Here is a 25,000-nt window from a genome sequence, read left to right as displayed (position 1 = left end):
CTCTCATCGCATTACGTACACACTCAGAACACTGTTCTAAGCGCATTAATTACATTACCAGCACACTTAGAACATTGTTCTCAGCTCATTACACTACAGAATATCGTGTCAATAAAAGAGGTTACACACAGAACTGTGGCCGATTTTTCACTCTCTTTCTCGAGGGCCTTTATCGACTGTGGCTTGTGTTGTTTACGTCCAACAGACAAGAATAAAGAGCATAAGCTTAGTGCAGTTTCATCTTAACTTACCCCTCTTAACAAACTTTTATCATCACCACTCCTGCCCACCCCGTCATCCTCCCCTCTTCGCTCACCCTTACCAGCTCCTTAGCGTATCACCAATTCTTGTCCCAAATAGAAACATTTTCTGAGAGGACGTTAACTCCCCCCTTTAGTTTTTTTTTTTTTTTTTTACAGTTTCATGTTGGCATCTTCGCATTTGCAAGCAAGAAAGTGTGTGTACTTCACTCCTGACCAAAACTACCTCCTGCCTCCTGATGGGTACACTCACACCAGTGTCACCACTCCCCCCCCCCACCCCCTTCCCCGATACACACTCCTCCCCCGCGTCGGCCCCGCTTTCTGCGTCTTACCACGAAGATTTTTAAAGTTGGTTAATGTTACTGCCCGTGCTATTTTGACTACAATCTGTTAAAAAAAACAAATGATTGACGGCAATGCGCCTTGCTTGGAGAGTCAGGGGCCGGTCAATGTTAATGCGCTGAGAACAGTGTTCTGAGTGTGCTGGTAGTGTAATGCGCTTAGAGCAGTGTTCTGAGTGTGCTGGTACAGCAGTCCCTGCAATGTACGGCCCCCGGCGTGACTGAGCGGCCACCTGACATGTACGGACACATTTGCTCGGCACGGGAGTGTTTTCCTTCTATATTTGCCCCCCCCCCCATTAAACGGCCACCTGCAAAACGTGGACGCGGACACTAATTTTCGGTCCCAACAGCAGGTCAAACCTGCAATGTACGGACAGACCATCGTCAAATTTTCACCACACCAAAATCGATAACGGAGCAGTCCGGCTCTTGGTACAAAGGTCACAGCTGCAAAGGCGTGATGACAGTCTCTGTTGACTTGGGTGCATGTGAACCGGGGAGCGACAGCATCCAGTCACTGCCCCGCCCCCTTTCCTTGCCTGCTGCTTTCTGTCTTGGGCGTCCTCCTGTGCCTATTGCTGCACAAAGCCGGTCGGTAAAAACAAGTTATTTGTGTCTTTTTGCAGATTTCTCTCTTGTGGTTGCGTCAGTGTGCCTTGCTGCGCTGTCGTGCCGGGTTGTGTGCCGTGTTGCCTGGAGCACTGACATAGTGTGCGTTCTCTGATGTATCACAGATCAGCTAACTCTGTTGCTAACTCTGTTGCTAATTCTGACGCTGTGCCGGAGTGCAACAAGAGACCTGTGTGATAATTATAGTAGCAGTCTCTCATACAACCAGAGACTGAATTAGAACGGAGTGGGATACAGTAGCTGTGCCAGAATCGTCTGCTGCTGCCGCCGCGACCCACCAACATTCCCACTGTGCCGGTTCGTAGCATTGAGCTGTGTGGTTTATGTTCATACCGGCGTCAACTTCGTGAATACATCGTTACGTTATAGCTGGGACCTGCGTGCATCCTTGGGGTGAGTGTAAGAGATTTGAAATAAAGAAGATCCGTAGTTATCCTTATTAATCTCCTTCCAGATTCTTTATATGTGCACACACACACACACAGTCAATCATCTGACTCCCGCTCAGAAGTTTAGGAAAGCAGAGAGAAGATTAGAAGAATTTGTAGTCTTTCACCAACTCATTCTTTCCAAACAATAGCCAATGGTTTAATTAGAACATACAAATTGGTTTGTTTCTGACATAGCAATTATCAACTCATTCCTCAAATTCTCAAATCTTTTCTTGCTTACAATAATCAATTCATGACCTTTTGAAACTCATTCATTCATTGTCCACGACCTTGTGAAACTCACTCATTCATTGTCAACGTCAGAACATATTTACAAGGACAAGAAAGCAAATAAACAAAACATAACTTTTACGTTATGTAGAGGTGACGATGTAGCTAGCCTTCAACCTTACGGCCTCCATCGCACCCTCGCCACACTGGCACCACCCCGCACAAGTCAGACTGGGGCGGCCTGTTACAAAATATAACACCCTACTGTAACAACTAACAATATTCAAACACACACCAACCGAGCACAAGAAAATTATACGATTCCGAAATTATTCAAGTACACAAGTCATGTCCGCGCATACAAAAGAAATGTTCAAGTTCACACAAAACTAGCAAAGTACCTCATCTTTCAATATGGCGGCATCCATACAACATTCCAAGTCATCCCGGCAATGTTTCCCGGTTCCAAGGTTGACATCAAAAGCAAGAGCAGGTTTTCTCATCCGAGAGCCCAGGTCGAATGACTTTCAATTGTCAGGCAGTTTACAATCACAACTCACAAAATCAGGCGGTTGCGATTATAACGCGAACAACTCGCACAGTTGTAAATTCACGTGCCGCGAACCCAGTTTGACCGTCCGTAGCTAACCATGGAATTTTACTGAACTGTTAAAAGTTTCCACTCTCAAAGTTAAACCACTCCTGACAACCTCTTTGTATTACAAAAAGCACTAGTTATATCCCTTCAACTATAAACACCATAACCGCGATTCATTACATCACCCCTTTCCCCGATTAAAAAAAAAATGTGAACCCAAAATGAACATTTTTTTTTCTCAAAAACTGTACAAGTATAAGTATTCCAGTAACAAGACAAATTTTTTAACTACATATAAAAAAAAAATACATAAATAGATTAATAAATAATCAAAGCATAAGGAAAACATTTATTAAATACTCTGTCCGTTCCCAAAGAGTGCAATCAGTTTACAACCAAAAGACAGTGCCATCCACCAAAAAAGTGACGAAAGCCACGAGGCTGTCCTTAAACATGAGCAACAATGGCAAGCATAATAAACCACATTTACGCCGCCGTGTAGATAATCACCCACTGTGTTAATCCACAATAGTTATACTCATGGACATTCAGCAATTTTCGCCTATTACTGAATGCAATAACATTGACGTTCTTGGTACCAAAGATCGCCAATAAAGTTTGAGTAGCCCCCGCTAAACTCAATACAGTAAACCTCGACTACAACACAAATTGGTACTAGCATCAAAATATCCAAACAAATTTTTCCAGCCAGATTAAATAATAATCACAATGTGAAAAAAAACCAAGAACAAAATTAAATTAGTTCTTAATACATACACAGCATATCAACACTCACAGCACAAAAAGTATTGTCCTTGTTGATTGCAGAAAGTCTTTTCACTGTCCTTTCAATCATCATGTTCCATTCACTTCGTCAAGCGTGACAACACATCAGCCTCAAAATTCCTGACTCCAGGAATTGGCACTACTGTGAATGAATACTCTTGGAGAGACAGAGCCCATCGCAACAGTCGGCCGTTGGCAGTTTTGGACTGTCGTAAGTACATCAACGGTCTGTGATCAGTCTCAACAAAGAAATGTGAGCCAAACAAGTAGCGATGGAATTTGTCAACTGCCCACACCAACGCTAGGCACTCTCTCTCCACAGTAGAGTATCTGGTTTCTCTTTCCAGCAGTTTTCTGCTGGCATACAGAACTGGATGAAGGACGTCGTCATCATCAGGCTGCATCAGGGCTGCTCCAATCCCCGTGGAGGATGCATCCGACCGCACTGTGAACGGCCTGGAAAAGTCTGGCAATCTCACCAGTGGTTCAGACGACAAAATTTCTTTGACCCTGTCAAAAGCCATCTGACACTCTTTTGACCAACGAACTTTGTTTGGTTGGTTCTTCTTTGTGAGTTCTACCAGGGGGGACACAATAGACGCGAAGCTTGGGACATAGCGCCTATAGAAACTGATGAGCCCTACCAATGACCGGACTTGTTTCTTTGTGGTTGGGACAGAGACATTCAAGATTTTGGACACTTTGGAGGGAACTGGACGCATGCTACCCTCCCCAACTATGTGACCCAAAAACTCAATAGAGTCAAACCCTGCCTCTACTTTCGACGGTCTCACAGTCAACCCATGTTTTCCCAGTTCTGTCAACAGTCCGTCAAGTGCCTCTAGATGCTCACACCAGTCTTCTGTGGCTACAAGTACGTCATCAAAGAAATGAACAGATTTGAACCTATCCAGATCCAACATCTTCATCATCCTCGCGAAAGTACTTGGTGCTGTACTCATTCCGAACGGCATCTTCTTGAACTGATATAGACCTTGAGGGGTACGAAAAGCCGTTTTTGCTCGATCAGACTCTGCCATCGGAATTTGCCAATAGCCCTTAGCCAGATCAATCTTCGTGAAATGCTGCCTGCCCTGCAATGAAGCAAACAGAACTTCCGGATCCGGTATTGGCTCAGCGTCAAACTCCGTAATCTTATTGAGGTGTCTGAAATCGATGCAAAAACGAGTACTTCCGTCCTTCTTCTTGACTAGAACAATAGGAGACGAGAACGGAGAAATAGACGGCTCTATTACGTCTAGATCTAACATCTTCTTCACTTCTTCTTCAACCACTTTCTGAGACTCAAATGGTAACGGATACTGTTTCACATTGACCACAGCACCTTCAGGAATCCTCACCACATGCTGCACTAGGTCACAAGTACCAGGCAAATCCGTCATTTTGTCCTGATGCTTCTGAAACACCGCCTGCACTTTTTGTTTTGCCTGCATAGACAAGTCAGGACTATAGACCACATCATCTACATTCTCAGTCTGAACTGTAGGAACTGACTGTAGTTTGACTTTCTGAATGTCTACCTCCTCTACTGCACTGGACCCACTGATCACTCCCAATGTGGCAACAACTGGGTTCTGACCAACAAACGACACCACACAACCAGACGACTCTTCCGATTTTCCTTGGCCAACTTTCTCGAACAGATCATGCAACGTTTTGTCATCCATTTGCATTTTGGACAGTTTCTCAGCATTGATATCAAGTTGGGGAACTTTAGCGGTCAACAGCGGTCTAAAAGGACGTTCTTCTCTAGCTTTTTGACCTCTTGTCTGGACTGCGCTAGTAACCTCGACACATCCAAATGTACATCCCTGTATTCTACCCAAAATGACGTCACATACTGGATTGTCGATCACACATGCCTCAACACTTCCAGAAAAGTATGGTGTATCCAGACTCACAATCGCAATGGGTAACCGAACCAAATCCCCACTGAACTGTCTACACACCTGTACCTTCCCAGTAAACTGATCATCTCTCACTAGGGACTTCCTGACCCCAACCGTGGAACACCCACTATCCAACATGACCGTGACCTCACTACCATTTAAGGTACCTTCACATGTCTGAATAGACTCGGGAAGTTCATCACTACCTGAAAATCCTACTGACGCCACAGACTGCTCGTCTTCACTACAGCTGGACTCTTCAACAGTGACAACGGATACTGAAGCAGTATGCATTTTTTTGGGACAATCTGCCAACTTGTGCGAAGTATCTTGACACCACCAACACTTCCTCTGATAGTTCTGACCACCTCTACCTCTACCAGCTTGACTAGCACCTCTACCACCCTTATTATCAGGAGAGCTTTGTTCTGTCGGTGGGTTTGTGTCAGCCTGACTATTCTTCTTAGAAAACCTGTGACCACCTCGACCACCTGACCCTGAATGACCTCCTCTCCCACTTGGAATACCGACATTAGCCAACAGAGGATCACTAGAACCTTTTGCTGCTAGGTTTTGACTAGGATGTGCTTCCCTGTATCTTTCAGCTGCGTCTATCATGGTTTGAGCATTAGTATGCTTGTCTTCTTTCAGAAAAGTAACCAGAGACGACGCACAACTAGACAGAATCTGCTCTCTGAGCACCAAGTCACAGAGCAAAGCGAAATCTGTGCCAACTCCAGCCATATCTGTCCATCTAGTAAAAAATCTTCTCATGCGGGAGAAAAAGACATGCATGGTTTCACCAGATTCAGGTTTGCATGAGCGAAACTGCGTTCTGAACCCTTCTTCAGTACATTTGAATCTCTTCAACAAATGCGCTGACAGTTTGGCATAGTCATTAGTATCCTCTACTGGTAACTCTTGAAAATAATTCAGAGCACGACCTCTGAGTAGAGTAGGCAAAATCAAAGCCTTCTCATCCTTTGACCACTTCAAGCTAGCTGCGTGCTTATCGAAGCGATACAGATAACTCTCAATGTCATCTGATTTATCATCAAAATAGGGAATCTTGGGACGATTGGCCAATTTATTCTTGCTGGCTTTTTCAACCAACTCGTCTGCTCGCAACTTTGCTTCCCTGTTCGCCTTTTCTTCTTCAATATCGAGACGACGATTTTCAATCTTAGCTTGTTCAGCTAACTCTCTCTCTTTAAGCTCACGTGCAGCAGCGAGTTCTTTTTCTTGTAGAGCAATATCATTTTCTCTTTTTCTTCTTGCTGCTCTTTCCTCACGCAAATTATCCTCCACATACTTGTTCAGTGATGCACCATCTTTTCCTAAGGCTTCACCCTCCACCTTAAACTGCGCTATCAAAGCTTGAACCTCTTCTTGAGATGCCATCGTGAACAAACCGCTATCACTTAAGCAAACTATGACTATCCACTACATAGAATGCTAGAGGGCAACACCAAGACTTAGCTTTGACTAACGTGAACACAATAGTCCACTAAACTTTAGAATTTACCTGACTTCCTCAAGTTCAGTACTAAAGTGACACAGTCTAGGAAACCGATCAACCGAACTACAAGGGGAAACAATCAATACATTTGAAACTAGGCTCCGCCCAAAAACTTGGCCTAGGAACTAGACATACCCCCATTCCCATACACTTATGAATCAAGGCATTGCTGACCCACAACTATTTACAAACTGTGTACACGTAAAAGGGAAAAATGATGTGTCATGTATTATTCACTTGTAGGTAAAACTAACCTACAGGGCGCTTCATGTAAAGTAGGGGGAAAAAAATAACCTACTCACAAGCAAGAACCAACACTCAGAGAGACAAATTACCCTCAAAAATATATAGAATGTTAACTTGAGTGTCAGATAAGCAAATGACTCACTCCTGTCCAAAATATGTCGTTCAGTCAGGCACAGGATGCATCCGTCCACAGACCAAGGAGCTCCCTTCACAGGCAGATGACAAGGATGTCCATCCTCCAGACTGCATGCATCAGCATCTGCGCAAAACCAAACAACACTTCAGCACTACAAGTCAATAATATAAAATAAGCCTAACTGCACTCAAGGGAACGCACCAAAAAAAAATAATTAATCTTCAAAAATTTTCCAATTAATACAACCGCAAGCTCGCCAATGTAAGAGATTTGAAATAAAGAAGATCCGTAGTTATCCTTATTAATCTCCTTCCAGATTCTTTATATGTGCACACACACACACACAGTCAATCATCTGACTCCCGCTCAGAAGTTTAGGAAAGCAGAGAGAAGATTAGAAGAATTTGTAGTCTTTCACCAACTCATTCTTTCCAAACAATAGCCAATGGTTTAATTAGAACATACAAATTGGTTTGTTTCTGACATAGCAATTATCAACTCATTCCTCAAATTCTCAAATCTTTTCTTGCTTACAATAATCAATTCATGACCTTTTGAAACTCATTCATTCATTGTCCACGACCTTGTGAAACTCACTCATTCATTGTCAACGTCAGAACATATTTACAAGGACAAGAAAGCAAATAAACAAAACATAACTTTTACGTTATGTAGAGGTGACGATGTAGCTAGCCTTCAACCTTACGGCCTCCATCGCACCCTCGCCACACTGGCACCACCCCGCACAAGTCAGACTGGGGCGGCCTGTTACAAAATATAACACCCTACTGTAACAACTAACAATATTCAAAAACACACCAACCGAGCACAAGAAAATTATACGATTCCGAAATTATTCAAGTACACAAGTCATGTCCGCGCATACAAAAGAAATGTTCAAGTTCACACAAAACTAGCAAAGTACCTCATCTTCCAATATGGCGGCATCCATACAACATTCCAATTCATCCCGGCAATGTTTCCCGGTTCCAAGGTTGACATAAAAAGCAAGAGCAGGTTTTCTCATCCGAGAGCCCAGGTCGAATGACTTTCAATTGTCAGGCAGTTTACAATCACAACTCACAAAATCAGGCGGTTGCGATTATAACGCGAACAACTCGCACAGTTGTAAATTCACGTGCCGCGAACCCAGTTTGACCGTCCGTAGCTAACCATGGAATTTTACTGAACTGTTAAAAGTTTCCACTATCAAAGTTAAACCACTCCTGACAACCTCTTTGTATTACAAAAAGCACTAGTTATATCCCTTCAACTATAAACACCATAACCGCGATTCATTACAGTGAGTTAGGTCCTTGCCTGCTCACTTTTTCTCTATCTTGTTTTCCTGCTTTTCTTTTGATTCATCATACATTTCTTTTCATCTCTCGGAGATTTCTCAGACTGTTTCCGAAACCAAATTGACTCATAACCAAGAATGTTTCCGTGTTCCGCATGCTACCACATGTCATGTCGGCGCAATTAGTGACAAAAGTTCTTGACGGAGTCTAAGAGTAGGCTACTAGGTGCCACTGACAGTTATTTCTTGCCAAAAGAAACTGTGTCGTATTCTAGCTGTCGGTGTGTTGTTGAGTGTTTGCGGCTCGTATTATTCCTTCAGTGTGCCGTGTTGTGGAGAGAACTGAGTAGCGGCCAGTGTGTCAGTCAGTGTGTCAGTCAGTGTCAGTCAGTGTGTCAGTCAGTGTGTCAGTCAGTGTGTCAGTCAGTATGTCAGTCAGTGTGTCAGTCAGTGTGTCAGCAAGTGTGTCAGTCAATGTGTCGTGTTGTGGAAAGAGCTGAGTAGCGGCCGGTGTGTCAGTCAGTGTGTATTGTGGAGAGAGCTGGGTAGCGACCAGTGTGTCAGTCAGTGTGTCAGTCAGTGTGTATTGTGGAGAGAGCTGGGTAATGGCCAGTGTGTCAGTCAGTGTGTGTTGTGGAGAGAGCTGCATGAGTAGCGGCCAGTGTGTCAGTCAGTGTGTCAGTCAGTGTGTATTGTGGAGAGAGCTGGGTAGCGGCCAGTGTGTCAGTGAGTATTGATCTGTGTTAGGGCTGGTGACCGCTTGTCTCTGTTGGGAGACGCCCTGAATCAGGATGTAATAGTGATCTGTGTCACTGTCAGATCGAGTACGTGGTATGTGTGTGTGTGTGTGTGTGTGTGTGTGTGTGTGTGTGTGTGTGTGTGTGTGTCTGTGTGTGTGAGAGGCTGCACACGATGGCTTGTGCCACACAGACTGATGGTTGTGGTAAAGAGTTAACACATTATTTCGTTTTTTCTGTGTTTCAGAGTGTGAAAGCAAGCAAGCAGCAGCTGAGCCGCGACGGAGGCAAAGCGCCACACTGAGCATCAGAAGCAACAAGATCCGGTTGGCTGCGTGTGCAGTGAAGCACGGTGTGACTAAATCAGTCAATCAGGATCTAGGTCTCCTCTCCGCTAGATGGCCATGCCTGGGTAAGTCAATCATGCACTCCCAGCAAAACGGATCCAATATGCCGTCTGTCAGTTCGTCTGTCTGTCTGTCCGTCTTTCTGTCTGTCTGTCTGTCTGTCTGTCAGTTCGTCTGTCTGTCCGTCTGTCTGTCTGTCTGTCTCTGTCTCTCCTGTCTCTCCAGTGCTCTCTGTCTGTCACAGCATACAAGAGACAGAATAATAAGGCCTTAGAAAACTAAGGCTTATTTTTCGTGAGGCCTTATTCTAAAAAAGGCCTTCTTTTTTTGTGAGGCTTTATTTTCGGGATTTGTGCCCCTTTTCACCCAGGATACACTCTGTCACACCGCTGTACTCTCAACAGTTACCTGTGCTACTTGCCTTGTCTTGTCTGTTCGTTTGTCTGTCATCTTCTCATGTCTGTTCGTTTGTCTGTCATCTTCTCTTGTCTGTTCGTTTGTCTGTCATCTTCTCATGTCTGTTCGTTTGTCTGTCATCTTCTCATGTTATCTGTACGTCTTACTATTTCACCACTCACTGGTGCTTCTTACTATTTCATATATACACTTTTGTATGAATTATTATTACATTTTTAAAAGCTAGTGGTGTCGATACATGATAATTATTTATTTGACAAAGAATCCGACTCCACACAGGAAGAAGCCGTGAGGATGTTGATTTGTTGCACGTGTCCAACTTGAGGGGAGGGATGGTCTTGTCTCACGCGGGTAGGAGAGAGTCAACACAACTATTGTCAGGGGAAGGCTGTGTCCGACTGGAGGGGAGGGATGGTCTTGTCTCACGCGGGTAGGAGAGAGTCAGCACAACTATTGTATTGTCACGGGAAGGCTGTGTCCAACTTGAGGGGAGGGATGGTCTTGTCTCACGCGGGTAGGAGAGAGTCAACACAACTATTGTCAGGGGAAGGCTGTGTCCGACTGGAGGGGAGGGATGGTCTTGTCTCACGCGGGTAGGAGAGAGTCAACACAACTATTGTCAGGGGAAGGCTGTGTCCGACTGGAGGGGAGGGATGGTCTTGTCTCACGCGGGTAGGAGAGAGTCAACACAACTATTGTCAGGGGAAGGCTGTGTCCGACTGGAGGGGAGGGATGGTCTTGTCTCACGCGGGTAGGAGAGAGTCAACACAACTATTGTCACGGGAAGGCTGTGTCCGACTGGAGGGGAGGGATAGTCTTGTCTCACGCGGGTAGGAGAGAGTCAACACAACTATTGTCACGGGAAGGCTGTGTCCGACTGGAGGGGAGGGATAGTCTTGTCTCACGCGGGTAGGAGAGAGTCAACACAACTATTGTCACGGGAAGGCTGTGTCCAACTGGAGGGGAGGGATAGTCTTGTCTCACGCGGGTAGGAGAGAGTCAACACAACTATTGTCACGGGAAGGCTGTGTCCGACTGGAGGGGAGGGATGGTCTTGTCTCACGCGGGTAGGAGAGAGTCAACACAACTATTGTCACGGGAAGGCTGTGTCCGACTGGAGGGGAGGGATAGTCTTGTCTCACGCGGGTAGGAGAGAGTCAACACAACTATTGTCAGGGGAAGGCTGTGTCCGACTGGAGGGGAGGGATGGTCTTGTCTCACGCGGGTAGGAGAGAGTCAACACAACTATTGTCAGGGGAAGGCTGTGTCCAACTGGAGGGGAGGGATGGTCTTGTCTCACGCGGGTAGGAGAGAGTCAACACAACTATTGTCAGGGGAAGGCTGTGTCCGACTGGAGGGGAGGGATGGTCTTGTCTCACGCGGGTAGGAGAGAGTCAACACAACTATTGTCACGGGAAGGCTGTGTCCAACTGGAGGGGAGGGATGGTCTTGTCTCACGCGGGTAGGAGAGAGTCAACACACGGGAAGGATTGTTCCCTTAATTAAGGGATATGCCTACATAAACACTTGCTAGTTGGAGAGACAAGTAGACACTGGTTTATCGCGAGACAACTGTACGCAGACGTGATGTATGCCTGGTCGCTAGGGGCTCCGCTCACATATATGTAACTTCAGCAGGACCGACGACGCACTGCAGATTATCCCAGCCCGCTACACGCTGCATGAAAGGAAAACAGGCCAAGTACTCGTCATAATCCCTATCGCGGCATAAATAATAGGCCGTGCGTCGTCTGTGCCGCTGAAACTGCGCAGGTATATTCTGCCCATTACCGACAAGCCTCCCTCTAGCCCCGTACACAACTCGGCAAGGCCTATTGCCGTGCCAGTCATTGATCATCTTTGAACAAACTGCGCCGCGGCTTTGAGAAAACCTTGCTCTAGTTACCTGGTGACCTTTCTACAGACCTTTCCAATGAAGAATTTGTTTTGTGATATCTTGTTTTTTCAAGATATTTCAAGTGCAATTATAGATTTGATAAATTAAGCAAATAGGGAAACTAATTAGAACTTCGTGATTCATAAAATCTGTCAAAAGAAGCAAGATGTCTGTTGATGTAGCCTTACTCTGACTTTAGTAATCGGCAACTCAAGCAAGGCTGAACCCAATTACTGAGAGTTGGATTGAACATCATTATCGCTGGAGAACTTGAAGTAAGACTGTCATGCTGTCAGGACTTGAAGTAAGACTGTCATGCTGTCAGGACTTGAAGTAAGACTGTCATGCTGTCAGGACTTGAAGTAAGACTGTCATGCTGTCAGAACTTGAAGTAAGACTGTCATGCTGTGAGGACTTGAAGTAAGACTGTCATGCTGTGAGGACTTGAAGTCAGACTGTCATGCTGTCAGGACTTGAAGTAAGACTGTCATGCTGTCAGAACTTGAAGTCAGACTGTCATGCTGTCAGAACTTGAAGTAAGACTGTCATGCTGTCAGGACTTGAAGTAAGACTGTCATGCTGTCAGGACTTGAAGTAAGACTGTCATGCTGTCAGAACTTGAAGTAAGACTGTCATGCTGTCAGGACTTGAAGTAAGACTGTCATGCTGTCAGGACTTGAAGTAAGACTGTCATGCTGTCAGGACTTGAAGTAAGACTGTCATGCTGTCAGAACTTCAAGTCAGACTGTCATGCTGTCAGGACTTGAAGTAAGACTGTCATGCTGTCAGAACTTGAAGTCAGACTGTCATGCTGTCAGGACTTGAAGTAAGACTGTCATGCTGTCAGAACTTGAAGTAAGACTGTCATGCTGTCAGAACTTGAAGTAAGACTGTCATGCTGTCAGGACTTGAAGTAAGACTGTCATGCTGTCAGAACTTGAAGTAAGACTGTCATGCTGTGAGGACTTGAAGTAAGACTGTCATGCTGTCAGAACTTGAAGTAAGACTGTCATGCTGTCAGGACTTGAAGTAAGACTGTCATGCTGTCAGGACTTGAAGTAAGACTGTCATGCTGTCAGGACTTGAAGTAAGACTGTCATGCTGTCAGAACTTGAAGTAAGACTGTCATGCTGTCAGAACTTGAAGTAAGACTGTCATGCTGTCAGAACTTGAAGTAAGACTGTCATGCTGTCAGAACTTGAAGTAAGACTGTCATGCTGTCAGAACTTGAAGTAAGACTGTCATGCTGTCAGAACTTGAAGTCAGACTGTCATGCTGTCAGAACTTGAAGTAAGACTGTCATGCTGTCAGAACTTGAAGTCAGACTGTCATGCTGTCAGGACTTGAAGTAAGACTGTCATGCTGTCAGAACTTGAAGTAAGACTGTCATGCTGTGAGGACTTGAAGTAAGACTGTCATGCTGTGAGGACTTGAAGTCAGACTGTCATGCTGTCAGGACTTGAAGTAAGACTGTCAGGACTTGAAGTAAGACTGTCATGCTGTCAGAACTTGAAGTAAGACTGTCATGCTGTCAGGACTTGAAGTCAGACTGTCATGCTGTCAGAACTTGAAGTCAGACTGTCATGCTGTCAGAACTTGAAGTAAGACTGTCATGCTGTCAGGACTTGAAGTAAGACTGTCATGCTGTCAGGACTTGAAGTAAGACTGTCATGCTGTCAGAACTTGAAGTAAGACTGTCATGCTGTCAGGACTTGAAGTAAGACTGTCATGCTGTCAGAACTTGAAGTCAGACTGTCATGCTGTCAGGACTTGAAGTAAGACTGTCATGCTGTCAGAACTTGAAGTAAGACTGTCATGCTGTCAGAACTTGAAGTAAGACTGTCATGCTGTCAGAACTTGAAGTAAGACTGTCATGCTGTGAGGACTTGAAGTAAGACTGTCATGCTGTCAGGACTTGAAGTAAGACTGTCATGCTGTCAGGACTTGAAGTAAGACTGTCATGCTGTCAGGACTTGAAGTAAGACTGTCATGCTGTCAGGACTTGAAGTAAGACTGTCATGCTGTCAGGACTTGAAGTAAGACTGTCATGCTGTCAGAACTTGAAGTAAGACTGTCATGCTGTCAGAACTTGAAGTAAGACTGTCATGCTGGAGAACTTGAAGTAAGACTGTCATGCTGTCAGAACTTGAAGTAAGACTGTCATGCTGGAGAACTTGAAGTAAGACTGTCATGCTGTCAGGACTTGAAGTAAGACTGTCATGCTGTCAGAACTTGAAGTAAGACTGTCATGCTGTGAGGACTTGAAGTAAGACTGTCATGCTGTGAGGACTTGAAGTAAGACTGTCATGCTGGAGAACTTGAAGTAAGACTGTCATGCTGTCAGGACTTGAAGTAAGACTGTCATGCTGTCAGAACTTGAAGTAAGACTGTCATGCTGGAGAACTTGAAGTAAGACTGTCATGCTGTCAGGACTTGAAGTAAGACTGTCATGCTGTCAGAACTTGAAGTAAGACTGTCATGCTGTCAGGACTTGAAGTAAGACTGTCATGCTGTCAGGACTTGAAGTAAGACTGTCATGCTGTCAGGACTTGAAGTAAGACTGTCATGCTGTCAGGACTTGAAGTAAGACTGTCATGCTGTCAGAACTTGAAGTAAGACTGTCATGCTGTCAGGACTTGAAGTAAGACTGTCATGCTGTCAGAACTTGAAGTCAGACTGTCATGCTGTCAGAACTTGAAGTAAGACTGTCATGCTGTCAGGACTTGAAGTAAGACTGTCATGCTGTCAGAACTTGAAGTAAGACTGTCATGCTGTCAGAACTTGAAGTAAGACTGTCATGCTGTCAGAACTTGAAGTAAGACTGTCATGCTGTCAGAACTTGAAGTAAGACTGTCATGCTGTCAGAACTTGAAGTAAGACTGTCATGCTGTCAGAACTTGAAGTAAGACTGTCATGCTGTCAGAACTTGAAGTAAGACTGTCATGCTGTCAGAACTTGAAGTAAGACTGTCATGCTGTCAGAACTTGAAGTAAGACTGTCATGCTGTCAGAACTTGAAGTAAGACTGTCATGCTGTCAGAACTTGAAGTAAGACTGTCATGCTGTCAGAACTTGAAGTAAGACTGTCATGCTGTCAGAACTTGAAGTAAGACTGTCATGCTGTCAGAACTTGAAGTAAGACTGTCATGCTGTCAGAACTTGAAGTAAGACTGTCATGCTGTCAGAACTTGAAGTAAGACTGTCATGCTGTCAGAACTTGAAGTAAGACTGTCATGCTGTCAGAACTTGAAGTAAGACTGTCATGCTGTCAGAACTTGAAGTCAGACTGTCATGCTGTCAGAACTTGAAGTAAGACTGTCATGCTGTCAGAACTTGAAGTAAGACTGTCATGCTGTCAGAACTTGAAGTAAGACTGTCATGCTGTCAGAACTTGAAGTAAGACTGTCATGCTGTCAGAACTTGAAGTAAGACTGTCATGCTGTCAGAACTTGAAGTAAGACTGTCATGCTGTCAGAACTTGAAGTAAGACTGTCATGCTGTCAGAACTTGAAGTAAGACTGTCATGCTGTCAGAACTTGAAGTAAGACTGTCATGCTGTCAGAACTTGAAGTAAGACTGTCATGCTGTCAGAACTTGAAGTAAGACTGTCATGCTGTCAGAACTTGAAGTCAGACTGTCATGCTGTCAGAACTTGAAGTAAGACTGTCATGCTGTCAGAACTTGAAGTCAGACTGTCATGCTGTCAGAACTTGAAGTAAGACTGTCATGCTGTCAGAACTTGAAGTAAGACTGTCATGCTGTCAGAACTTGAAGTAAGACTGTCATGCTGTCAGAACTTGAAGTAAGACTGTCATGCTGTCAGGACTTGAAGTAAGACTGTCATGCTGTCAGAACTTGAAGTAAGACTGTCATGCTGTCAGAACTTGAAGTAAGACTGTCATGCTGTCAGAACTTGAAGTAAGACTGTCATGCTGTCAGAACTTGAAGTCAGACTGTCATGCTGTCAGAACTTGAAGTAAGACTGTCATGCTGTCAGAACTTGAAGTAAGACTGTCATGCTGTCAGAACTTGAAGTAAGACTGTCATGCTGTCAGAACTTGAAGTAAGACTGTCATGCTGTCAGGACTTGAAGTAAGACTGTCATGCTGTCAGGACTTGAAGTCAGACTGTCATGCTGTCAGAACTTGAAGTCAGACTGTCATGCTGTCAGAACTTGAAGTAAGACTGTCATGCTGTCAGGACTTGAAGTAAGACTGTCATGCTGTCAGAACTTGAAGTCAGACTGTCATGCTGTCAGAACTTGAAGTAAGACTGTCATGCTGTCAGGACTTGAAGTAAGACTGTCATGCTGTCAGAACTTGAAGTCAGACTGTCATGCTGTCAGAACTTGAAGTAAGACTGTCATGCTGTCAGGACTTGAAGTAAGACTGTCATGCTGTCAGAACTTGAAGTCAGACTGTCATGCTGTGAGAACTTGAAGTCAGACTGTCATGCTGTCAGGACTTGAAGTCAGACTGTCATGCTGTCAGAACTTGAAGTAAGACTGTCATGCTGTCAGGACTTGAAGTCAGACTGTCATGCTGTCAGAACTTGAAGTAAGACTGTCATGCTGTCAGGACTTGAAGTCAGACTGTCATGCTGTCAGAACTTGAAGTAAGACTGTCATGCTGTCAGAACTTGAAGTAAAACTGTCATGCTGTCAGGACTTGAAGTCAGACTGTCATGCTGTCAAGACTTGAAGTAAGACTGTCATGCTGTCAGAACTTGAAGTAAGACTGTCATGCTGTCAGGACTTGAAGTAAGACTGTCATGCTGTCAGAACTTGAAGTCAGACTGTCATGCTGTCAGAACTTGAAGTAAGACTGTCATGCTGTGAGGACTTGAAGTAAGACTGTCATGCTGTCAGGACTTGAAGTAAGACTGTCATGCTGTCAGAACTTGAAGTCAGACTGTCATGCTGTCAGGACTTGAAGTAAGACTGTCATGCTGTCAGAACTTGAAGTCAGACTGTCATGCTGTCAGGACTTGAAGTAAGACTGTCATGCTGTCAGAACTTGAAGTCAGACTGTCATGCTGTCAGGACTTGAAGTAAGACTGTCATGCTGTCAGAACTTGAAGTCAGACTGTCATGCTGTCAGGACTTGAAGTAAGACTGTCATGCTGTCAGAACTTGAAGTCAGACTGTCATGCTGTCAGGACTTGAAGTAAGACTGTCATGCTGTCAGAACTTGAAGTAAGACTGTCATGCTGTCAGGACTTGAAGTAAAACTGTCATGCTGTCAGGACTTGAAGTCAGACTGTCATGCTGTCAGAACTTGAAGTCAGACTGTCATGCTGTCAGGACTTGAAGTAAGACTGTCATGCTGTCAGAACTTGAAGTAAGACTGTCATGCTGTCAGAACTTGAAGTAAGACTGTCATGCTGTCAGAACTTGAAGTAAGACTGTCATGCTGTCAGAACTTGAAGTAAGACTGTCATGCTGTCAGGACTTGAAGTAAGACTGTCATGCTGGAGAACTTGAAGTAAGACTGTCATGCTGTCAGGACTTGAAGTAAGACTGTCATGCTGTCAGAACTTGAAGTAAGACTGTCATGCTGGAGAACTTGAAGTAAGACTGTCATGCTGTCAGAACTTGAAGTCAGACTGTCATGCTGGAGAACTTGAAGTCAGACTGTCATGCTGGAGAACTTGAAGTAAGACTGTCATGCTGTCAGAACTTGAAGTCAGACTGTCATGCTGTCAGAACTTGAAGTAAGACTGTCATGCTGTCAGGACTTGAAGTAAAACTGTCATGCTGGAGAACTTGAAGTCAGACTGTCATGCTGTCAGAACTTGAAGTCAGACTGTCATGCTGTCAGGACTTGAAGTCAGACTGTCATGCTGGAGAACTTGAAGTCAGACTGTCATGCTGTCAGAACTTGAAGTCAGACTGTCATGCTGTCAGGACTTGAAGTCAGACTGTCATGCTGGAGAACTTGAAGTCAGACTGTCATGCTGTCAGAACTTGAAGTCAGACTGTCATGCTGGAGAACTTGAAGTAAGACTGTCATGCTGTCAGGACTTGAAGTCAGACTGTCATGCTGGAGAACTTGAAGTCAGACTGTCATGCTGTCAGGACTTGAAGTCAGACTGTCATGCTGTCAGAACTTGAAGTCAGACTGTCATGCTGGAGAACTTGAAGTAAGACTGTCATGCTGTCAGGACTTGAAGTAAGACTGTCATGCTGTCAGAACTTGAAGTAAGACTGTCATGCTGTGAGGACTTGAAGTAAGACTGTCATGCTGTGAGGACTTGAAGTCAGACTGTCATGCTGTCAGGACTTGAAGTAAGACTGTCAGGACTTGAAGTAAGACTGTCATGCTGTCAGGACTTGAAGTAAGACTGTCATGCTGTCAGGACTTGAAGTAAGACTGTCATGCTGTCAGGACTTGAAGTAAGACTGTCATGCTGTCAGGACAAGCCGTCATCCTACGCAACAAGCACATTCATGTAACAACCTCGTCAATAATTTGTTTTAATGAACTATTAGGTAACACAGTGTGGTGACTCTTGTGGTTATAACCTCTCTCCCTCGAAGTTGAAATGCTTTAATTTGCTTACATTGTGTGACTGTGTGTAACTTGATGTTTGTCTGTGCAAAGAGCTTATACGGAAAGAGGGTGCACTGCCTTCTCTGCGCTACTAGCTAGAGTGATGCGAGCAGCCGGCCCTGATCCTACAATACCGTAACGGCTTGACCGACTAAAGTTGCCACGGCGCAAGGAAGAACTGACAGAGGAGTGACGGACTGTTTTTGTTTTCGTCTACTTAGATAACTATCGAAAAGACTGTTTTATTTGTTTCTGGGAAGAAAACACACTGGTCATACTGTTTCCAGCATGTGAAAACTATTTCACTCGCGCTCATGCAGTGTTTGAAGAGATACAGACAGTAAAAAAGACTAAATATGCAGACAGAAACTCACAGACTTATCTTCATACATTTGCTTTATGAACATACTATTAGTGACTATTGAAAGTAATGGGATTTGTCACTTAGTGCTAATGAAGTATTTAAATCAGTGTTGTACTCACGTCAGTTTAGGCTGGTGAAGAAACCTCGTCAGTATTTCCACAGTATTTACACATTCAGTGTTGTATCCATTGATTCTAAATGACGCACAATAATTCACATGTTGTAACTGTCACACAATCTCTCAATCTCTCTCTCTCTCTCTCTCTCTCTCTCTCTCTCTCTCTCTCTCTCTCTCTCTCTCTCTCTCTCTCTCTCTCTCTCTCTCTATACATTTCATAACTTATAAAAGTAATATCCATTGTCTTGCAGAGTTGATGTACTATTGCATAGTATTCTGACTCTAATTGACTTGCAAATTTTTGCTTTGCACCTTGTCGTGAACATTTATAAACTACAATGTTTCATATAATGCACTTATGTACATAAACTTATACTGTTTTACTAATTATGTAAGTATGTAGTAGTAGTTATTATAGTAGATTGTGTCCCTCTTTATGTCGAGGGCCAGATGCAAAAAAGTATACCAATGCTTATTCTGTTACCCTCGTAAAATAAAGAATTGTCATTGTCTCTCTCTCTCTCTCTCTCTCTCTCTCTCTCTCTCTCTCTCTCTCTCTCTCTCTCTCTCTCTCTCTCTCTCTCTCTCTCTCTCTCTCTCTCTCTCTTGGACACAGTCACTCACTTTTGATTTATTGTTTTGTTCACGAAATTATGATGTTCTGCATAATATCCATTGTCTTGCAGAGTTGATGTACTATTGCATAGTATTCTGACTCTAATTGACTTGCAAATGTTTTCTTTGCACCTTGTCATGAACATTTATAAACTACAATGTTTCATATAATGCACTTATGTACATAAACTTATACTGTTTTACTAATTATGTAAGTATGTAGTTGTAGTTATTATGGTAGATTTAGTCCCTCTTTAGGGCGAGGGCCAGATGCAAAAAAGTATACCAATGCCAAGGAGTACTGTATCAGAGAGCTCCTTGACCAATGCTTATTCTATTACCCTCGTAAAATAAAGAATTGTCATTGTCATTGTCTCTCTCTCTCTCTCTCTCTCTCTCTCTCTCTCTCTCTCTCTCTCTCTCTCTCTCTCTCTCTCTCTCTCTCTCCCCCTCTCTCTAAATACCCCAGTTACTCTATGTTTGCTTGTATGTTCCCCTCTTCCCTTCTTGGTAAACGCTATGCAAAGAAATCAGTTGCGCTGACTCGGTGTGTGTTGTATGAGACAGACCTTATTTCAACAGTGTTTGCTCATACATTTAAGTTATACATTTCATAACTTATAAAAGTAAGTAAACAATACATCCTTCATCCTTGGGAAAAGAAAACAAACGAAATCCTTTTTTGCGAGAATTCTGGCAATTTGGTGCTGCACACCAGCTCCCTCTTCCCTTGCTCGCCATTCCAATAAAACTGAGCGTGAAAAAGTTTACTCAGTCGGTAAAAGGGGGAGGGGCTAGCTGGAATGCGGGAAGGTCTGGCATCGCTTCCAAGCTGAAGTGCCCCCTCTTTCTGTAGGGATACACTCTTTGGTCTGTGTAAGTTGAACTCGGTTCATGCCGGTGTTCTCCCAAGAGGAAAAAAGTGTGTGTGTGAGAGAGATTGTGTGTGTGTGTGTGTGTGTGTGTGTGTGTGCTTGAATGCGTGCCTTTGGAGAGCCCAGGCGGTAGTCTGATTAGCATGGCTGTTCCTGTCACAGTCGCCACACATTGTCATCAGTTTCCTGCACAGAGTTAACAGTTAAAACATTGGTCCTAATTGTTAGTTTGTGTCCGTCGTGTTTCGTGCACAAAGCAGGAGGTATAATGGGAGCAGTGACAGAGCCCCCTGACCTCCTAGCATATAATTATAACCAAGTCATGTCCCAAATAGACACTAGTTCTGGGGACATGAATATTACGTTAGCATAGCATAGCTCTCTGACATATCACTGTCCCCCCGGACCCCCCCCCCCCCGGACCTACCCTCCAACAGTGCGTCACGCCCAGGAGCTTTCTTTCTTTATTTGGTGTCTAACGTCGTCCCAGGAGCTGTAGTGGGACAACCAGACTGCAGGGAGACTCTCGGGGTGTTTTCGTCACGCCCAGGAGCTGTAGTGGGACAACCAGACTGCAGGGAGACTCTCGGGGTGTTTTCGTCAAACGGTGTTCAGCCGGGTCAGTGGGTTGGTTGTGGGTGCAGGGCCGGACCAAGTTCGTTTGAGGGGGGGGGGGGGGGGTTCCAACTGAAGGCAGGGGTCCAGGGGCCGCTCAGGCCCCGGTGGGATGCAGGGGCAACGCCCCGCTGGGGGGTCTGGGGGGCAAAGCCTCCCAGAAGCCGAGAAAATTTTGCATTTGTGAGGTCATTTTTTGGTCTTTCCTTGCAATTGGGAATCAAAATTACACTTTTTCAACAGTAACAAAATACTTCATATATTCATTTACCATAGTGGTTCAGTGGAATAATCCCGAAGACATTTACTATGATGATAGACTTCTAACGGGGAGGGCAGGTCGTTGTCGACTTGATGTTGTTCATAATTTGAAATAGTTTTAGAAGACCAAATAAACTGAGGGAGTTGGGGGAAGAGCTTAAAAAGTCCACTTTTTTTCTCTCTGAGAGGTACATTGGATGGCCAGGGGGGGGGGGGGTTCCGGAACCCCAGGAACCCCCCCCCCCTCCCCCAGATCCGGCCCTGCGGGTGGGTGGGTGGGAGGGAGGGAGGGGGGCGGAAGGTGAGGAAGAATAAGAAAAGATAGGGGGGAACCATGAACAACTTGCCAAACGTTCACTTCCTTGCGAAAACAACGATGAAAAGAAAGCAAAAATTGTTTGGAGTTGCTGACATGACTAGCTTTCCACAACATAATTAGCAGATTAATAGACAACTCTACCCCCATCCCCCTTCCTCTACCCTGACGGTGATGTTACAAGCAGGACCTCTGATGTGTAAATGAGTTGTATGTCGTTCAATAACCTCGTAATAACGGCACCAGCTGTGCCCGTCTCTCGCTGAATATTCATGAAACTTGACTGTGGCTGATTGTCACGTTTCATAGATCACAGAAGATGATTATGAACGGTCAATTACTGCTAACTGACTATCCACACCACAATCCACTCTCGCAGTCACACCAAAAAGATAGAATCAACAAAAGTGTAAGTTTCAGACGCCTGTTTATATACGATCTCGCCACCTCCCTCGATACTTCACTTCAAAAGTTGTTTTACGTCAAAAGACGTAAAGAAAGTAACTGACAAAAGTCAGTGCCAGTTAAAGTTTATTAAATGATAATAACACGCTGAACCCGTGTAAAGACAGGAAAAATAGCTCCTCTGCCAAAAGCGCTGGTTAATGCAGGTGTCACACACCCCACGCTGTCACCACTCAAACATAATCATAAATGCGAAAGATGACTTGGTGGTGAAAGGCGCAAAAGCATGGTACACTTAGCTTTTTGACACGGAGTGGGCGACCCGTATAATTATAGTCTATCTCCACAACTGCTCCGTTGATTGTAGTGCCGGTCGGCGTGGAACGAAGCAGGGAATAGTGGAGATATCAGGCGCCTCACTCCGCCGCTGAAGGTCCTCCCCGTAGATTACCAGAACTGGTAAGACGTGTAATAGGTAGAACAGCAACAGCAACAGCAAAACACCAGATGTTAAAGATGCTCCCGAAGACAAAGATGCTCCAGAAGATAAATACAGCAGATGATGTTCCGGTTACAGCAGCTGCAACAAAAAGCATCGGTGCACTAAACATGCCACGCAACCCTTCACACTCCACCTTTAAACATGTCACCTTTACATATTTCATAGAGCACGTGGTCCTGCACAACGAACTTTTAAAACAACAAATCAGCTATTTTCCCTCCTTCTCTCCGTATCTACAAAAACCATATACAGATTATACTTTTAGCGTCACAAAGAGCATATTATGCGCTATCCTGGAGAGAACAACAGAGAGTATTTCATTCCACAAACATTGACCCGTCAGCAGCGTTTTATAACGATTTATTACCTCAACAGTCTATGAATGTGTAGCTCTCCTTAAGCGAACCCGCTTCCGTGTATGGCTTATCGTCCGTCGGCGAATTTGTAGCCACAACCCTTGTACTGAGTCTTCTTCTGCGTTGAAATCCTCCAACACCCAGTCAAGTAACACCTGACGACCTCGTCGTTAGAAAATATCTTGCAGCGAAAAGGCGGTCACTTCTCCGTTGTTCCAAGAGCCCTCCTGGACACGCAGAGCAGGCACGTTGACATAAACAATATCCCAACGTGTTGAATACCATCAACTCTTAGACAAGAAACGACCTTCTCTTATCAAAGCATGTGCCAAATGGGTCGTTTCAATGTCTCCCCCAAAGCTCGTCAAAACCATCACATGACTCCAGCGACCAATCGCTATCGTCAAAGTATAGCGCAGTTTTAGGCTGACTTGCTAAGCCAGCAAAATCCCGCACGTGGAAACACTGTACATAATATTACACCTCGCACCACAGTCGTGGAGGTAAAACGAGTTTCTCATGCCAAGCCCTGTCAGCACAAAATCATCCAGTTGCGATAGGCACAAGCGCTTTGCATCGCAATTTCGGAAAGGCACCCTACAGAGTGTTTCTTCCCCAATCAATGTCACCAAACCGTGACACTGATGATGCTGCCAGCTATAGGTACACCCGTCACTCTGACGTATGTGTGGCGGTATGAGGCATGAAATGAAACATTCCTCTGTTCTGAGTTCTGAGTGTGTAAGACTGCAAACAGCAGCAGTGTCATAACGTACGTGCTGTCTTCAAGTCGTAGCGCTGTGCAAACTATCGCAACCAGTGTGTGTTCTCTTTCAGTCATGTCGTGAGTAATTTCACTATATCAGGATCATTCAGTGTTGATGTTTCTTGTGTTGGACGAGTTGAGTGAAATGCTGTGTTTGTTCTCAACATGGGACAACAAAATCATAGTCGGGTGTAAGGTATTGGCCATGTTCTAACGCTGTCAAAACACGACATTGTGCAGCTGATTGCAAGAGTGTAGGGCCTCTGTAAACCTCCTCGTCTAACGATTGTGACATGGCCGACAGCTCCATGTTTCTCTCTGTTCACTAACAGGACAGCCATGACACTGTAAACGATTGTGACATGGCCGATAGCTCTGTTTCTCTGTTCGCTAACAGGACAGCCATGACACTGTAAACCTCCTAGTCTAACGATTGCGTCATGGCCGATAGCTCTGTTTCTCCGTCTGTTCGCTAACATTGGAAGCCTTTCTGCATCCTGGCAGGGCTGACACAGATCTGTGCAACTCCAATGTGAAAATAACCATCTGCTTATAGCAATGCCTTTTACGTATGTACTCGTGTTAACCTTGCCATTAAGGCAACCATATTCCGTCTTCGCGGTAGCTTTGCTAGGATCGACACATTCATCAGCAGCTTTACCCCGTCCTTCAAGGCAGCCATGCTCTGTTTTGTCAAGTGAAAGTGAATGTGGAATGAACTCTGTCTTGGTGACAGCCTTCCGTCAGTGAGGACCGGAAGTGGGTTGCATAGATCTGTCTTGGTCACAGAGTCACACACACTGTCTTACACAAATCCAAAAAAATTGCTAAGTCAGAATCTAAAAGCGAGTGTGGTAATTTATTGGAAAGTTTAAATTATAACAAAGCACAAAATTCACAAGTACGTCGGCCCAATTTTCAGCAGACAGCTGCGAAGTTAGCTTTGAAAGAGTTGTTGTTCAGCTGCGAAGTTAACTTTGAAAGAGTTGTTGTTCAGCTGCGAAGTTAGCTTTGAAAGAGTTGTTGTTCAGCTGCGAGATACATGTTTGTCACTCGCACAAGGTAATGTAGACAGTCATGTTCCCGCATACATGTGTTTGACATCATCATTTGTCTGGTGACAGGATCGACACCGCCCTGAGCAGCTTCACGCGGCTAGCCCTGAGGTCAGCTATCCGTGACGACGACGGCATCGACCAGCTGCACCACTTCGTCACCGTGTCCATCCTCGTCTTCTTCGCCGCCATCACGGGGGTCGTGGAGTACGCCGGGGAGCCCATCAACTGCTGGAACTACGGCGCCTACCTGTGGAAACACTTCCAGGTAAGACGAAGAAAACAAGAATGCTAAGTTACTAGAACGCTTAATTAATCTATGAGAAAACCCCAAAGCATTCACAAGTAACGTCGACCCAAAGGTTTTTATGTTGACAGACGGACAGACAGACAGACAGACAGACAGACAA

General features: G+C 44.6%; 1 protein-coding gene across 4 annotated transcripts in view; it reads left to right on the top strand.

Moving 5' to 3' along the window:
- Nucleotides 1-25,000, top strand: part of LOC138976824 (innexin unc-9-like) — a 38,475-nt gene that overhangs the window by 6,641 nt on the left and 6,834 nt on the right. For 3 of the 4 annotated variants that reach the window (XR_011459164.1, XM_070349717.1, XM_070349719.1), the window contains exons 2-3: nucleotides 9,379-9,543; nucleotides 24,660-24,858. Coding sequence is in view for 3 of the 4 variants with exons in the window: in XM_070349717.1 (XP_070205818.1) it covers nucleotides 9,530-9,543; nucleotides 24,660-24,858 (213 nt within the window). In the remaining variant the exon portion in view is untranslated. Of the gene's footprint in view, nucleotides 1-907; nucleotides 1,631-9,378; nucleotides 9,544-24,659; nucleotides 24,859-25,000 lie in introns of those variants that run through there. The other variant, XM_070349718.1, reaches the window with a different exon arrangement.

The sequence above is a fragment of the Littorina saxatilis genome, linkage group LG9 (genome assembly GCF_037325665.1).
Source record: "Littorina saxatilis isolate snail1 linkage group LG9, US_GU_Lsax_2.0, whole genome shotgun sequence".
In the NCBI taxonomy this organism is placed as follows: domain Eukaryota; kingdom Metazoa; phylum Mollusca; class Gastropoda; order Littorinimorpha; family Littorinidae; genus Littorina; species Littorina saxatilis.
This window is presented reverse-complemented; position numbering and strand designations above follow the sequence as displayed.